This window comes from Rattus norvegicus, chromosome 8, assembly GCF_021556685.1.
Source record: "Rattus norvegicus strain SHRSP/BbbUtx chromosome 8, alternate assembly SHRSP_T2T, whole genome shotgun sequence".
NCBI lineage: Eukaryota > Metazoa > Chordata > Mammalia > Rodentia > Muridae > Rattus > Rattus norvegicus.
In genome coordinates this window covers 17,823,552-17,839,285 of record NC_141541.1, presented here as the reverse complement: position 1 = coordinate 17,839,285, position 15,734 = coordinate 17,823,552, and the positions used below count along the sequence as shown (strand labels likewise).

The following is a 15,734-nucleotide window of genomic DNA, read 5'->3' as shown; positions in this document are numbered from 1 at the left end:
CTCAAACCCTCTCAGTTCTAACCTTTTGGCATTCTATTTTAAACTATGGGATCTCATCCATGTAGTTCAAACTAGCCTCAAAAGCACTGCAGTAATTGCGGATGACCTTGAACTTCCAACCTCTTCCTCCTTGGTGTTGGGATTACAGGTGTGCCACTGCACTAGAGTCTGATGCAGGGCTGTGGACCAATCCCAGGGCCTTGTGCTTGGTACACAAGCCGTCTACCAGCAGAGCTACATTCTCAGGCCTTTTTCAGCACATACAGCACACAGGCAAGCCGAACCAGTCCCTAACATACGTCCATGTTGTCTTATACCGGTGCCCTCAATTCTGCTTCACGCTGAACATACATTCTCCTTGTCGCTCATCATTAAAACCACGTGTTAAAGGTCACCCCCTGAACTGGTCTCATATAACACCAATCTTCTCTACCTCCAAAGTGCCAGGAAATTGTGTCCCATGTACAACTGTGACCTTGTACTGGACTGCTTGGGAACTGCTGTCTCACATTCTGGCTGGATAGATGTTCTTTGAAAACCAACGGCCATCTTTTTAATTCAGGTAGAAATCGTAACAGGTTGGTACATCACTAAACATCCTGTGTTTCTAAATTTGAAGGTTATTTGTCACATCAGTTTCTGCTCCAATTGTGAACACGAGAACTCAAAATTTTTACCAGGTTTTTAGTATTTTGGTATTTAGCCAAGAAACGCTAATGCATGAGGTTATATAATTAACTCTGACTTAATGGAAAAGAGCCCGTTAACCAAGGAAGAACATTAGAGCATACACAAATGTAACTCAAACTCACTTCATTTTCCAGGGCAAGTCTTAAAATTTCATCAAATGTCACAAATGTGTCATTTCCTCTAACTGCATCTTTTTCCATAAATCCAAGATGAATATCAGTGGCAACCAGGATTTTAAATGTGTCTTCATCATCACTGTGTAAAGAAGAGAACAAAATAAACAAGCATAAAATAAACAGTAGCAACTAGAAAGCAAAATCATATTTTCTAGCCTCAGACCTGGCATGAAAGTCTGCAGTGCTCAACAGATCTTTAGCTTCACAGCTTTCTAATCACAAGTTCAATACAGAGCAAATGTTGAGTGGCACTTGTAAGTGTTCCCTGTCTGCTCTGAAATTTAGTCTCGTTATAACCAGTTTTATGCAGTCAGGTCTGCTCCCTAGATAGCGCCACAAAAATCCAAAAGGCTTTGTCTGTCTGCCCGCTTGCTTAGTATTTGACTGCACACTTTTCCAGGAAGTCACTTAAAAGTCTTCCTCTAAGTGAAGACTAGATTTGATACTAATATACTAGTTCCTTACAGCCCAAACTCTGATGACATCTACCTGACTCTGCTCTCCACCTAGTTTTCAACAATCATTTGGCCAAATAACAAAACGGAATTGTTTTAACTCCAAAGTTACTTTCAGGTAAACCAGCAGCTTACGAGTTATTAACACTCACTTAAACTTATCAAGTTTAGTTCTTTAAGATACTTTTTATCTCAGTCCCCACAGAGAAAGCAGCAAGCATGGAACACTATCTCTTAAAAAATAAGGCCTAACACAGAGAAAGAAACCCATTCATTGCACAACCAGTAGCAGAAACAAGACTAAAAGGCATTAGAAATGAGGCTATTTTCACTCAATTATAATTAATTCAGTTTTGTATATAACTCCACAAGTCAGAAACCTCCACACTCTTATTCACGAAGCCCTGGCTGTACCACAAACTTCTCAGCTCACACAACTATATCCTTCCCCTCTCTTTAGACCTCAGAGTTAACCAGAAAGGAATATTATTAGTCTTCTTATGCAAATGCTGATCTTTCTAACCCTACACAACTAGTTTTGACCAAGAACTTGAAACCAGAGTGGGAAATTCCATTCATGTTGAAGAATTTTCTTCTCCGACCTAACTTCTATAGTCCTCTTATTTCTTTCCATTTTGTTCAAATTCACTTCAACTAGGGCAACTTATTCTAAAAGACTCTTTGTAGATTCAGCTCTTTAAGACAAAGCCCAGGAGCATGCAGCTCCCTGCATGGCCACGTAATAATTACTGCAACACATTCATCTACTGCTCCACTTTATTTTCTTTTGCTAATAAGCATACAGTATGTGCTTTTAATTAAGCATGGTACACACAGTTTTGGTGATATTTTGTCCACTATGAGATTCTGTTGCTGTTTTTATTAAAATGTCATTTTTCTCTTAAGGTCATCACAGTTAATGTCAGGCTTACAGCGGATCTGCGGGGCTCATTTTTATGGTAGAGTTCCTCTAGGACCAGGTTCCTCTCCAAGTACCCTGGGGTTCTGTGTTCAGGTACGTCAGAAAAAAAAAACACCCGATTCCAAACTCTAAAAATAAATACCAAAAGGCACACATTATACAGGTTGCACATATTTCACCAACATGAGTTCAGCTGCAGGGTAGACTTCTTGAACAAGCACTGGCAATTTTGAGAAAGTCCCATTTTCGTCTTCAAGACTTACTATAAGAACCTAAGAACAGAAAATCACATCTTTATGCATCCTAATTGCATAATACGTCCTAAATGCATAATGCGTCCTAATTGCATTATCACAACTACTTCTCTCCTATTTTACTCCTGAGATTGGTGTATAGTACATCTTTGGACAGGTAGAATCAAATGTGACTTTCTAAGTGCATAAATTTAAGCTGCACCACGCAGGGCTTTGAATCAGAGACCACCCCATACTCTTAACATTAACATGGCTTTTGTGGGGCAGCACACATTTAAAGCCAGAATAAACAACCAAACACGTAGTCTACGTGAAACACCTTTCGGATCCACGGTGACAGACAGCTCAGAGTGGTCACTCTGCGAAGGCGAGTGCTGCCACTACAGACGACCTTCTACCCGAGGGACTCTGAAACGGAACGCAGAGCCCGCATCCCTTCCAGCCCACCCGGCCGGTCTTCCCTGACGGCTCCACGCACTCCGGGCTTCCGCCCGGGACCCACACGCTACAAGACCGTAGCAAGGCCTAAGTTACCCCAACCTGAACTTGTCAGAGCCGACCAGCGAGGCCACAGGCTATCTCTACCTCGGGGAAAAGGGGCAGGAGTCGTCAGAACGAGAAGAAAACCGCTACCAGAAACCTAAATTGGGCGCGGGAGAAACGCATCCGTACTTCTCGCGAGAGCCAGTGGTAGCATGACGTCACAGAACTTCTAGATTCTCATTGGCTACAGAATGGCTCACAGGAGCCAATCCTAGGATGCAGAGGAAGCAAACCCGGAAACGAAGTTCTCGGCCAGGTTCTCTCTGTGAAAGGTGAGGCGCGTGTCCGGAGCGGTGGGGCGGGCAGCTGTGGGCGGCCGGCCACCTCGCAGGTAGCACCATGGCAGTTTCTTCGCTTTGGGATTCGGAAGGTCTCGCCTTAACAGGACAAAGACCTTTCTTCCCTGCGTCCCTTGACAATCGCCCCAGAATCCTCAGCTCACCATATCTGGCTTGCTCTGTGTGCTCAGAGAACCTTGAAGAGAGTGCAGTAAAAATAATTTGGAACCTTAAATTAGATCAGACCTCAGGACCCCAGAAGGTCTTGATGTACCGTAATTTGTCTTAATCTGTTGGAACCCTAGCGCAGGCCTCTGAGATGGGGCGTGGGCTTCCACCTCACTGAGATAACAACCGAAACAGTTTGTACCTCTCTCAAAATGGAGTGTTCCTATAAGTTAGGAACACATCCTATTCCTCCATAGCGGTATGTATGCATCGAGCTTTATACCCAGAGACAAGGGGATACATTTGGTTTTTGAATTAAGCATACCAAGACAATTTAATATGTGCCTTCCATCTGAAACGATAAGTTCAGAATTAATACGGCACTTTCAGATGTGGGAAGGAGGCCTGAGATCTGTGCCATATTTTGGTTATTGATATCTGTTAAGCGTTAATTTTGATATGGTAGCTTTTTAGAAGCTGGAAGTGAAAGGAAAAATTGAAAACATCAAAAAAAAAAAAAAAGATAGTTCTGGTAGCTCTATTTTAAAATAAAAAAAGACAATTGATCCAAAACCATACAAACCCCTTAGTGGAATTTATAGGCCCTAAGAAGTTACTGGTCATGATTCTGGTGCTCTTGACACTAGTAATGAAGCTTAATAGAACAACATAATATTAAACATGTGAAATTAAGTAGAACAAAGCCATGAAGAGTGTGTATAACTAAGTTCCTCTTAGAGGCCATTCAGAGCAAAATGAAGTAAGTGGTAGGTCTTAAGTTTAGTGATACAAAAGTTCTGAGTGCAGGTTACATACAAATGGCACAATAATCTGTTAATGGTGACCCTATCCTTAAAAGGTTAATGGCAGAACAATATGAGACATAGCACCTGAAGTAATAAACATTAGAATCTAGTCAGTCAACAGAATGAAAGTGGTAACATTTCACAATAGCAAGGAAAAACTGCTAAGTTCACCAAACATAGTTAAAAGATTGATGGTTTTCAAAGTAACTTCTCATTTTCTTTAAGGCTTATATGCAGGTAACTCCCAAAGCTGATGTCAGTTTATAATTAATATGGCAGTTTAGCAGAAGACTAATCTTTTAGGACTGGGTAAACTATGGTCCTCCTGTATACTCATTGCCTGGAATCCATCAGTCTTAACATACCTAGATTCATAGATTCAAATTAAGATAGCTGTATCCATTTACTTAGAAGAGAACATTTTTGAAAGATAGATCTCTGTATTTAGTACATTTAATGGATATTATGAGAAAACACCAAAGCCTTTGTGACATAGAATTTACCTGGCTTGTTTGTAAGGTTGGTGTCCATGCCGTTGATACTGTCTTGTTACTGCCATGCTAATGACTGTTGTGTTTGTGTTTTTAGGTTGGAAAGAAACAATGTAGACATAATTCATCTCTTTAAAGATTGCGCCCTAGTACTTGAAATGCTTTTTAGCTAGGAGAATAGTAAAAATGGAAGAAGAAAAAGTAAAGGACGATGAAAACCCAGACCTGGAAAGCTCTGTGGACTTTTCTGAACAGTTTAACCAGCTTGAATTGTTGGAAACCCACGGACACCTGATTCCCACTGGTACGCAGAGTCTCTGGGCAGGCAATTCTGATGATGATGATGAGCAAGAGGAAAAAAACGAAGAGTGGTATCAATTGCAAGAAAAAAAGCTGGAGAAAGAGCCAAGCAAATTGCTTCTTTGGGCTGCTGAAAAGAATCGGGTAAAAAAAGAAACCATTATGTAGTAGTTGGAAAAGCGTTTGGTTAGAGCCCAAAGCCCTGTCCCTGAACCTCCATCTTACCTCTGGGCACGTCCCACCAGTGCCGACCCTGGAATTCCTGTCTTTAAAAATGGCAGCTTAACATTTGTCTCATTTACACGAGTGTCAAAAGAAACAGTGTATGTGAAAGTGCACATTACATTATAAGCTGGCTCTAGGTGTCTGGGGCTAATTATGAACCTCTAAGTTGTTAGGGTCATTCTGCACAGCAGCACTACTAAGGACAGGTAAGATGGAGACTGACTTAGGTGCCAACTCCACCAAGGGTCTTATTGCACTTGTTTACCCCTCACAAAGTCCTGCAAGGAGGCACCATTGGAAGCAGCTCTTCTCACTTGACCATTTGTACTTCATTTATTAAGTTCTTGCATATCCGTGTTAGTAAGTAAAAACTTACTTCAGGGTTTTGCAGTTTATAGTAGCTTTTCCATCCCAGAGCACAATGTACTCTGTCCAGTCCGTAGAGCAGACCCAAAGGTGGTGCCAGCCGCATAAGCACATCGTCTGGAGGAGGAAATGAGTTCTTTAGTCTCTAGATTGCTTCAACATCGCTTTATTCTACTGTTAAAAGCAGTTTCTTTTTTGTTTTCTGCATCATACACTATGTGTATTGATACAATCTGATAGAGGAAAATTAGACTTGCTTTAGAGGTGAAATATACAGAGAAGCCCTCTTTCCATCTGGGTCCAGGTATGGGGCAGCAGGCATTTATTAGGGTAGGATAATGTGATAGCTTCTGGTGATAATCATAGTCGGATTCCTGAGTCGCTCCTGAGTGTAATGAGCTGTAACTTCCTTCTTATTAGTCAGTTACCCTCTGCCACTACAAAAGAATCCTAAAGTCTAAAGCCACTGAATGGTGTAATTGTCTGTGTTCATTGTCCTTTGTGAGTTGAACTTTGTAAAGTTCTCTTTTCTCATTAGCTTGCTACAGTGCAGAGACTCCTCTCTGAGAAGGCCGCTGAGGTGAACACCAGAGACGAAGATGAATATACCCCTCTTCACCGCGCAGCCTACAGCGGACATTTAGATGTTGTTCGGGAGCTGGTGGCGCAGGGGGCAGATGTTCATGCAGTGACCATAGATGGCTGGACACCGTTGCACAGTGCTTGTAAGTGGAATAACACCAGGGTGGCCTCTTTCTTACTTCAGCATGATGCAGACATCAACGCCCAGACAAAAGGCCTTTTGACCCCTTTGCACCTTGCTGCTGGGAACAGAGACAGCAGAGACACCCTGGAACTCCTCCTGATGAATCGTTACATCAAACCAGAGCTGAAGAACAACTCACGAGAAACTGCTTCTGATATCGCCAGGAGGACAAGCATCTATCACTACCTCTTTGAAATCGCGGAAGGCTGTACAAACACTTCACCTCCGCCTTAATAACTCTAGTAGTTTTCTTAAGTTTCAAAGTACCAGTGCCTCCCATGTGTGAGATGTAAAATATTCCCATGTACAGAGAACAGATGTCTCACTACAGAAGTTGTTGTATGTATCATGGTTTTCTTCCAGGTGAGCTGCCTGACCTGATGTCAAATGTCTCTGAGAGGTGTTTGGGTGCAGCTGTGGTGATTTCTGCAGTTTGTGATTTTATCAGAAGTAATTTTACTGGACACGGGTAATACAGAAACTAAGGATATTTTTTGGTGCTGATCCAAGAGAAAAGTATTTTTAAATATCCCATACCCTGGGTCTTGTTCAGTTTAGCCTATTGACTTGTATTTTTATAAACTAACTCCAAATTTTCATCTTCAACATACTGGTGCAGTTCAACTGTCTTCTCTGCATCTCCATTGCTTTCCTTCTGAACAAGAAACACTAAAAAGTCAGTGACTTAACATCTGTGTAAGTTTTAAAAAAAAATAATGGAATGTTTAGATGTTTTTTAAGATGTAGGCCGTTCTAAGAAAAGCAGTTAGGGAGATGCTTAATTCTTGAATGTTTTACACTGCCTCCCCCACCACACTCATAATCCTGTGGACAGTCCTACCTCACCCTGGTCAACCCATGTGACCCTTACTGTTATGACCAGACAGTGTCTCCATTTAGACATGCACAAAACTGTACCTTGGTCCAAAAGATTAAAACTGCCCTCCAAAGTGTTCACCTTCCTTCCTGCAGGATTGGGCATTGCTCATGAGTTCCAGGAAATGTCCAGCACTACCCCACAGCCCTCATTTTCTACAAGCCATGACAAAGGAAAAAGGACAGGAATTCTAACAGTGAGGAGTGATTGTCATATGGGACCAGAATATCAAGTGGCTCAGGCTTTCTTAAAACAAAAACAAAAGCAAGCAAACAAACAAACAAACAAACTCATAGTGTGACTAGTAACAGTGTAAATACAAATAGAATACAAGTTTGACAATGCAGAAGGCAACCTGCATATGACTTCACCAGATCTATGGCATGTTTGTTTAAATTACACTAACTTTTAATCTTCTTGGTGCCTGCAACGTAGCTTTCGATGGACTCCCTAGCCCCTCTGTATTCCCAAGAGGTCTTCTGAGCATGAGAATTTGAGTCCTAGGGAAAGGGCACTGAGGGCTCATTGTCAACTCAGAACACACCTCTAGCATGTCTAGGAGGGAGTTTCTGGAAAAGTAACTGAAGAAGATGCACATCCTGATGTGGGTGGTACATCACCTGAGCTCAAGTCCCAGATTAAATAAAGAGAGCAAGCCAAGAACCAGTGTTTGTCTCTGTTTCCTCACTAGATAGTAGCACATGCTGTTCCTTCCCCACCACGGTGACTGTCTTGTAACATAAGATATGTTCTTCCTTACGGCATTTCAAGTGTTTGGTCACAGCAAGGAAAAAAGTAACGTACTAAAACAGCTGTTATCAAAAGCGCCTATGTCATTCTGGTCTGGGCCAGCCCAGGTACCTCATCTACCTTAGATAAGTTTAACCAAATGTCTGTGAAATACAGAGATAAGCAGCCACTGCCCTTCCAGAGGACCCATATTCAATTTCCAGCACGCAAATGGAAATTCACAGCATCTGTAACTCCAGTTCCAGGGGTTTCAAAGCCCTGTTCTGGTTTCCATAGGCATTGATGAATGCGATGCATAGACATGCAGGCAAGGCAACACATAGATCAAATTTTGTTAGATGTATGTATATATGTGATGGGTTTTATCAGAACAATATTGGATTGTCCCTTAAAAGGTAATGAATTGGATTAGATGGTAATCTCAGAAATGACAATAACTTGAAAAGATCTTTTCCTAAGTATCTCAAGTACAAGGGCTTTGACAGGAATGGAAGGCAGTGTCATTTAGGTCTGTCCAAGAGAGTAATACTAGTGATAGGAATAGTTGATAGAAGTGACAGGATGAGACTGCACACAGCTCCAGAGACAGTTAAGTAAGGCCGCATAGTTACCTGGGACTCAAGCAGCCTTTGGCTCTATTCCAATTTGGAAATGAGCTGTGTCCCTGCTGTTGTTACCTTTTTGGTGAGTATTGGGCCAACGAGGCCTCCATAATCAAAATGTTTGGTTTTGGCTTTTACATATAAGGTTCCGTGTAACCCAAACTGGCTGTCTAGCCCAGGATGATGAAATGATCCTACCTCTGCACCTCCCTTATCCCTAACAGGGAGCTGACCTGACTACTCTTCAGAGAACATTTTCCTAGATGTCCATTCGGCCTTGTTTGCTTCCTTAAGTTTTCTTTTAATGACTACGAGATTCCTGTCCACAAAAGGCCCTCACTTTGACTTGTGTTACATACCTTTTACTTTCCAGTTTATGCCAGCTAAGTAACTCAGTTTATAAGCAAAGTTTTCTTTAATCTTGGGGAAACGTTCCAAAGAAGTTTTAATATCTCTCATAAGTAAAAATCATAATCTTGATGTATATGCTTGAGGAGGAAGTAATGTGTTATTGTTTAATGGAAAGAATTCATACACCCACTAGTTAGCATTGCTTTTATAAAGTCTGACATTTCTCCAGAGCTGGTCCATAACCTATCACAACGATGTGATTTGTGGAGTCTTTTCTAGAGACTTGAGAGCATTACTTCTATTTGATGGCATCCCACTACTGAAAACAAAACAAAACATAGAGGCTGTCTGAGGTTTAGATCTCTTACCAAAATCAAGTCTCAGACTGATTCAATTACATACACACACACACACACACACACACACACACACACACACACACACACACACACACACGCATGCGCACTTGGGCGCCGATGTATGGTTTATAGACAGACTGACAGGTAGATTACAAGTCATCCTCACCTGCCTGCAGTGGCTCCATGAAGCTAGATATTCTGCAAAACGATCCCCTACCTCCTCCGTGATGCCTTTTCTCTAATTAGGGGATGGCATAGCCCTGTAAGATTCCTTAATGCATGTGTTAGACAGCATTTTCTCTAGGTCGACTTGAGATCTGTTGAGCCCCAAACACAGAAAGGATCCAGTGTAGATAATTGATGGTTTTAATTCCTGGAAACTTTCCTTAAAAGCCTCAAAGTTTTACTTCTGAGAACCTAAGTAAGGCATCTAAGTCAATGCTATTTACATAGAAACAGCATAAACCACATATGTAGTTTTAAGAGTTTTTTCTTAATAACCACAACAAACCAACATGAATGACATTAATTTTTTTTTAAAAAAATACATATGTGAACCAACACAGCTAAAATGCTCATTTCAGCATGAGATGCATATTTTAAAACTGAGGGCTGGAAAGATGATTCAGTTCATTGGGGCTTGCCACCAAGCCTGAGAACCTAAGTTTGATTCCTGGAACAGGAGAAAATTGCCTCCCACAAGCTGTCCTCTGTCTTCTCACACAGGTACGTAGCAGCCACACACACACACACACACACACACACACACACACACACACACACACGAATGAATGAATGAATGAAATTTTTAAATTTGAGACATTTTGCTTTTTATAGTATAGTGTGTTTTGTCACCCATCCTGACTCACACGAGCCATATTATAAGTTCCCATCAACCACACAATTTGAGTACTGGCTACTGCATGGAGCAGACAGGTCTAGGTGCCTAACATAATCTAGGGAAGTCACTCTCTCGACTTGTGGGTCGTGACCCCCATAGGGGTTACATCAGACATCCTGCATATCAGATATTTGTATTGCTGTTCGTAACTGTAGCAAGTTATAGTTACGAAGTAGCAACGAAATAATGTTCTGGTTGGGGTCACCACAACGTGAGGAACTGTATTAAAGGGCTGCAGCATTAGGAGGGCTGAGAAACACTGCCCTTGAGCCTTTTCAGACTGTATAAATGGAGCGTTAAATGAAGTTAAGTCCCGAATGTTATTAGTCAGACAACTAAGTGCAGGTCTTTACCTACAAAAGGGCAGGATCTCCTGTTGAAATGTACAAGGCCTACATGCGATGTAGAATAAAGTCCTTTTTCATCACACCGTAGTTGCTCTCTCCAGCACACTTCAAGATGACATGCCATTCGCACCCTAGGCATCTGCATCCCTTCTCGTTTTGTAGGGTTTTTTCCCCCACACATTTCCAGTAAAATTAGCAGCATAGAATTTCTCTCAAATGGTTCAAGCAACTGGACTTAAAGGAAAAATATGTCTCCCCCAGTGTGAGAGGCTCCAGCAATGTATCAAAGGTTTCTTCAATAGAAAAATTAAAAAGTAAGAAATTAAAATTAAATTAAATTAAAATTGAATTAAAAATTAAAGAGTAAGAAAAATTAACAATAAGCCAAATTTTAAAAACAGAAATGATTACAAGGACTGCAAGAGAACTGAGATTCTGAGAGAAAATGTACCTCTGAGGAAATGCCAGGTCTTGAATGGGTTAAGGTTCATTCTGGGTTCATCTTCCTGAATCCCCCAAAATTAGTTCTCACATTTTCCCCTGTTTTCAGAATGGTCTCTTGTTAATACTGAGCAAATGAGGAAAAACATCCACAAAAGCATTCCTCTCTGGTTCATCATTTTAGCCATTCAAAACTCAGGTTCATTCAGTAGTTCTTACTGTGTGTTTAAAGATATCTTCCAATGGCTCTCACTGTAGCAAAATCCAAATTGTTGGCTTAATGAAAGAAATAGCTCTCACAGTCCAAAAGCAGTCTGCTGCCCCATTTGTTTGCTCGGTGTTTCATCTCTAGGAGCTGAGACTGGAAGTACTAGAGAACTAAATTGAGTTCAGGAAGGTAACTGACCTTTTGAGATGCCATGAACTGTGTTTTCACACGCAACCACCCTAACACAGGAGAGTTTTAGTAATAAAAGAGGGTTTGGGGAGATGGTGCAGAGTGCATCCTGTACAAACAAAAAGAGCTGAGTTTGGATCCCCAGAACCTGCATAACCAGGTAAGGCGGTGTGGGGGCACACGACCATAATCCCCATTAGTAAGGCAGAGACAGCAGGATGCGGGGAGCTCACTGCATTCAGTGTGGCAGAAAAGGCTATTTTCAGATTTAAGAGGCTCTGCCTCAAATAAGATAGAGCATGACAGAGGAAATATCCAAACTCGCCTGTTTGAATGAGGTCACACACACACACACACACACACACACACACACACGCACGCACGCACGCACGCACGCACGCACGCACGCACGCACACACGCACACACACACACACTGAACATTCTAAAAATGAGACCGTTCTTTTTGTCACTACATTTTGTCATGGCAACAGAAATGAAATCAGGACAACCATTATATACTTAAATTTTTTTTTCTTTTTTTTCGGAGCTGGGGACCGATCCCAGGGCCTTGCGCTTGCTAGGCAAGCGCTCTACCACTGAGCTAAATCCCCAACCCTATACTTAAAAATTAAACAATCACTGATTTTACTTTAGATTTCTTATATTTGATAGATTCATTTAAATAGAACCAAACACTGAGCTAAAACACAGTTAGAAAAAGAGACCTGATCAATCCTAGGTATTGTTTGGAAGTAAGCATTCCCTACTCCCAATTTTGGCCTTTAGGAAGTTCATCCCTGAGGTCAAATGAGTTTATTTTTAGAAAATTCTAATTTCTATGATTCTGTGGAGACCATAGCCATATCCTGATTTTCAATCACTTGCACCATTAGAAATGTAAATTGTATTGCATTACTGAATAAAGTTGCAATGGATTTTACATAGGTTTGTCCTTTCAGAAAAGAAAGAGAGAGTTAGCCAACAATAACTGTGTACTGCTTGTTAGTCTGCAAATACACAAAACAGAACCCATTTCCTTTCATATCTTATGGTAGGTTAAGGACATAGAAAATACTGAGAGGAACTGTGCTTGTTTTTACGTTTAGTGTATATATCTTAAGATTTGTTTTCAGTTTTTAATTGTATGCATGTAGTGTGGGAGAGTATGTGCATGTGAGTTTAAGTGCCCAAAGAGGCCAGAAGAAGCCAGAAGAATGCATCAGATCCCCTGGAGCTTAGGGCAATTGTGACCAGCTGAATGAGGTGGATGCTGGGCATGGAACTCCTCTGCAGGAGCAGTGTGCATTCTTAATGCCTGAGGCATCTCTCTCAGCCACTATTTTTAAACATGATTATTTACACTCAGACGTGTATGCCAGTATGCCACATATCCACGTGTGATAACTGCATTTTACATAAGCCACAACTGTGTTGATCTCTCTTCCCAGGCTATTTTCTCCTATGTAAAAATGTCCCCTTTTGTTGTTATTGTGGGAAGAACATTTATTGTAAGTCTTCCTCTCTTCAAATTGTAAGTGCAGAGAACAGCGAGCCTACAGACACAGTGCTGCCCAGCAGACATGTAGAACTTAGACATTTCCGTGACTGAGACACTATGACCAGTGAACGCATCCTCCTCATTTCCTTCTGTGTCCCACCCTGGAAAACACATTTCTACTCCACACCAGAGAACTTACTTGTTACAACAACCTCACATAAGTACAATTACACAATAAGAAGCAAACCAAATTTCACTTTGGAGCATAAAAAATACGAGTAGGGAAAAGTCTCTACAATGAAAAATGGCTGGTAGCTTACCTGCCTGCTTTCAAGATTAGATGTGAAATAGAGGTTTGGGGCAGTGGGCTATTAATGGGTGGTGTCGGTCAACAGAATAAAGCTGAAATACATCCAGATACAGAGAACTAGTTGACTTTTTTCTTGAAATGATTGTCCCTCTAGGGACAAATAAAGAACTCATTTATAGACAGAAAGACAAATCCTAGATTTGTTTAGTGATGGGGAACATGGTCAGATTTCAGAATGGCTGGACAAGTCATCTCATGGCTGGTTGGAACTTTTACCTGTTGACTATGTCGTATTTAGGCAGGCATGACTCTCAAGTCTTTTGCCCCCACAGTCCTTCAAGCAGAAATTTTTTCTTGCATAGGAAGTATATTGCAATTACATTGATTTCTTTTAATGGTTTTGCAAAACAGGTTCTCCTGATAGCCCAGGTTGGCTTGACTTCATGGTCTCCTGCTTCAGCCTATAGAGTTTTGGAATTACAGGTCTGGGCCACAACACTCAGTTTCAGTGAGGATGATTTTTGAAGGTAGATATCCAATAATAACTAATTTTATTCTCTTATTTTATTTTCTTATAGCACGTAGGAACACGTGATGACCTCTTGCCCAAATTCTAGGAAGTACATTTTCTTGGGAATCCTTTGAGATATTTCAAGCTACCAAAAATAATGTTACCAAGTCACTGGAATTTTAAGATCCCAAACAATCAGGCCCATATTTATAAGGAGCAGCTCCTTCATTAACTGACAGAAAAGGAAATTGCTCCTAAATTTAATCCATTTGGAAGCATTCAATAAGTTTGAAATGATGGCTACTTACTATAGAAGAGGAAATGGTTGGCTTTGAAGATACTTTAGGGCTGTAGGAATTGAGAGGAGAAGCTGGTACAAGTACAGACTTGACCTCTCTGAAGAAATATCACACAGAGCCCCCTGTTACTCAAAACCTAAACAGACAGGTAAGGGTTCTGGAAACCTGTCCTAAATCTATGGAATTAAGCTACGATGTTAACTCCCTAGCAATGAGCAAAGACACTCCTTGATAGTGCTATCATGTTGTCAGTCAGGGGCAGAGGAGATGGCAGTCCTTTGTTCATCCTCATTTGACACCTGGCTTGATGGCCAAAGCTGTTTTATACCTAGGACACATAAAAATCAAATCCAGGGAGCACAGTGCAGAAGAAGGAAGATGGAGGCCTGAGTACTACCTCGTCACCCACAGACCTGCCCTCCACATGGCACGAGCAGGCCATGGATACCTGCTAGCTGACACTCCACACGATGCGGATGGAGGATGTCACCTAGGGTCCTGCCAACCACGAGGTCACCCTGCAGCGGGAATCACCACAATATGTGAGTGTGTGGTGGTCAGATGGGAGAGAGAAGAGGAGCAGCTTGAGCATTATGGAGAGAGATGGAACAGGAGACTTGAGTGGACAGGAGCAGCCTGTGCTCAGTGACCAGCCCTGCCACCTGGGACCATGGTGAGATCCTAGCCTAAGGTGACTCTGAGGGCCATGTCTGAGTCAGTGGCTACACAGCTGCAGGGGTCAATGTCAATGGCCAGGGGCTGTGCAACACTGGCCCTGCCCCTCACTGGCTACAGCATTGAGGAGAGCTGGCCCCACCTCTCATGGCTGGCAGCACTGAGGAGGGATGGCCTTGTGAATTACCCCAGCAGCACAGTGGAGCCAGTCCTGAGGGCGTGACTGTGGAGAGCTGACCCTGCCAGAGGTGACGCTCCCTGCTCCCACCACCTCCGGCAGTTGGGAAAGTTGCCCCCAGGGTCATGAGCACAGGAGAGCAGGCCCTGTCCCTTCCTGGCTGCAGCACAAGGACAGTGAGCCCTGCAGCTTGCCTGGTCAGCACAGTAGTAGGACTGGCCCTGGTCGAAAGATGGAGGTGAGCTAGCACCGAGGGTAAGAGTGAGGGAGAACTGGCCCCATCACTTGTTTGCAGTGAGGTGGCATGGGTGCAGGGGGGGGTGCCCTCCCCTTCTCCACCGCCACCTCCCCACCCCACCCCGCCCCACTTTCACCCCTCTCCACTTGCAGTCGTTTGGAGATCTGGCACTGCCCCTCATTGGCAGGAGCACTAGGGAGAGTGGGCCCTGTACTTTGACTGGGCAGTGAGGTGAAGATGGCCCTGGAGGTGTGGGTTCACTGAGCTGGTCCTGCCTCCTGCTGATGGCGGTATTGGGTAACCTAGAAGGAACAGTGCTAGAGAGCTTGCCCTGGTGATTCAGTCAAGAGAGAGCTGGCAGAGTGACCAGATCCGCTACCATCCAGACCCATATCTGGGGCTCTAAGATGCCACACCCCAAAATCTATATCATCAGCAAAGGGTTGAGAACCATGAAAGGGCCAGGCCTGCTGTCCCAAAGCTGCAGGTTGTCCATGACACAGGGCAGCAGCAGGATAACTGGGAGGAATTCAGATGAGGATCCACAGAAGTGCAGAAT

At 42.6% G+C, this 15,734-nt stretch overlaps 2 protein-coding genes across 8 annotated transcripts in view; one reads left to right on the top strand and one right to left on the bottom strand.

Moving 5' to 3' along the window:
* Positions 1-3,167, bottom strand: part of Mre11 (MRE11 double strand break repair nuclease) — a 47,919-nt gene extending 44,752 nt beyond the window's left edge. Inside the window, exons 1-3 of one of the 5 annotated variants that reach the window (XM_087563565.1) lie at positions 2,817-3,167; positions 2,254-2,371; positions 813-945 (exon numbers count right to left, since the gene is read on the bottom strand). In XM_087563565.1, coding sequence (XP_087419691.1) covers positions 813-945; positions 2,254-2,273 — 153 coding nt within the window. In that variant the 5' untranslated portion in view covers positions 2,274-2,371; positions 2,817-3,167. 5 annotated transcript variants of the gene reach the window in all.
* A 113-nt stretch (positions 3,168-3,280) lies between these two features.
* On the top strand, positions 3,281-7,980 carry Ankrd49 (ankyrin repeat domain 49). 3 transcript variants are annotated; one of them, NM_001126283.1, is given in 3 exon segments: positions 3,281-3,312; positions 4,881-5,227; positions 6,213-7,977. In NM_001126283.1, coding segments are annotated over 2 exon segments (720 nt in total). In that variant the 5' UTR covers positions 3,281-3,312; positions 4,881-4,969; the 3' UTR covers positions 6,675-7,977.
* The last annotated feature ends 7,754 nt before the right edge of the window (positions 7,981-15,734 follow it).

Excerpts from the sequence above, each read along its gene's own strand:
- Ankrd49 (XM_087561683.1), top strand. The coding sequence starts at position 4,970 with ATGGAAGAAGAAAAAGTAAAGGACGATGAAAACCCAGACCTGGAAAGC. Across the intron at positions 5,228-6,212 it reads GGGCTGCTGAAAAGAATCGG|CTTGCTACAGTGCAGAGACT; the intron begins GTAAAAAAAGAA and ends TTTTCTCATTAG.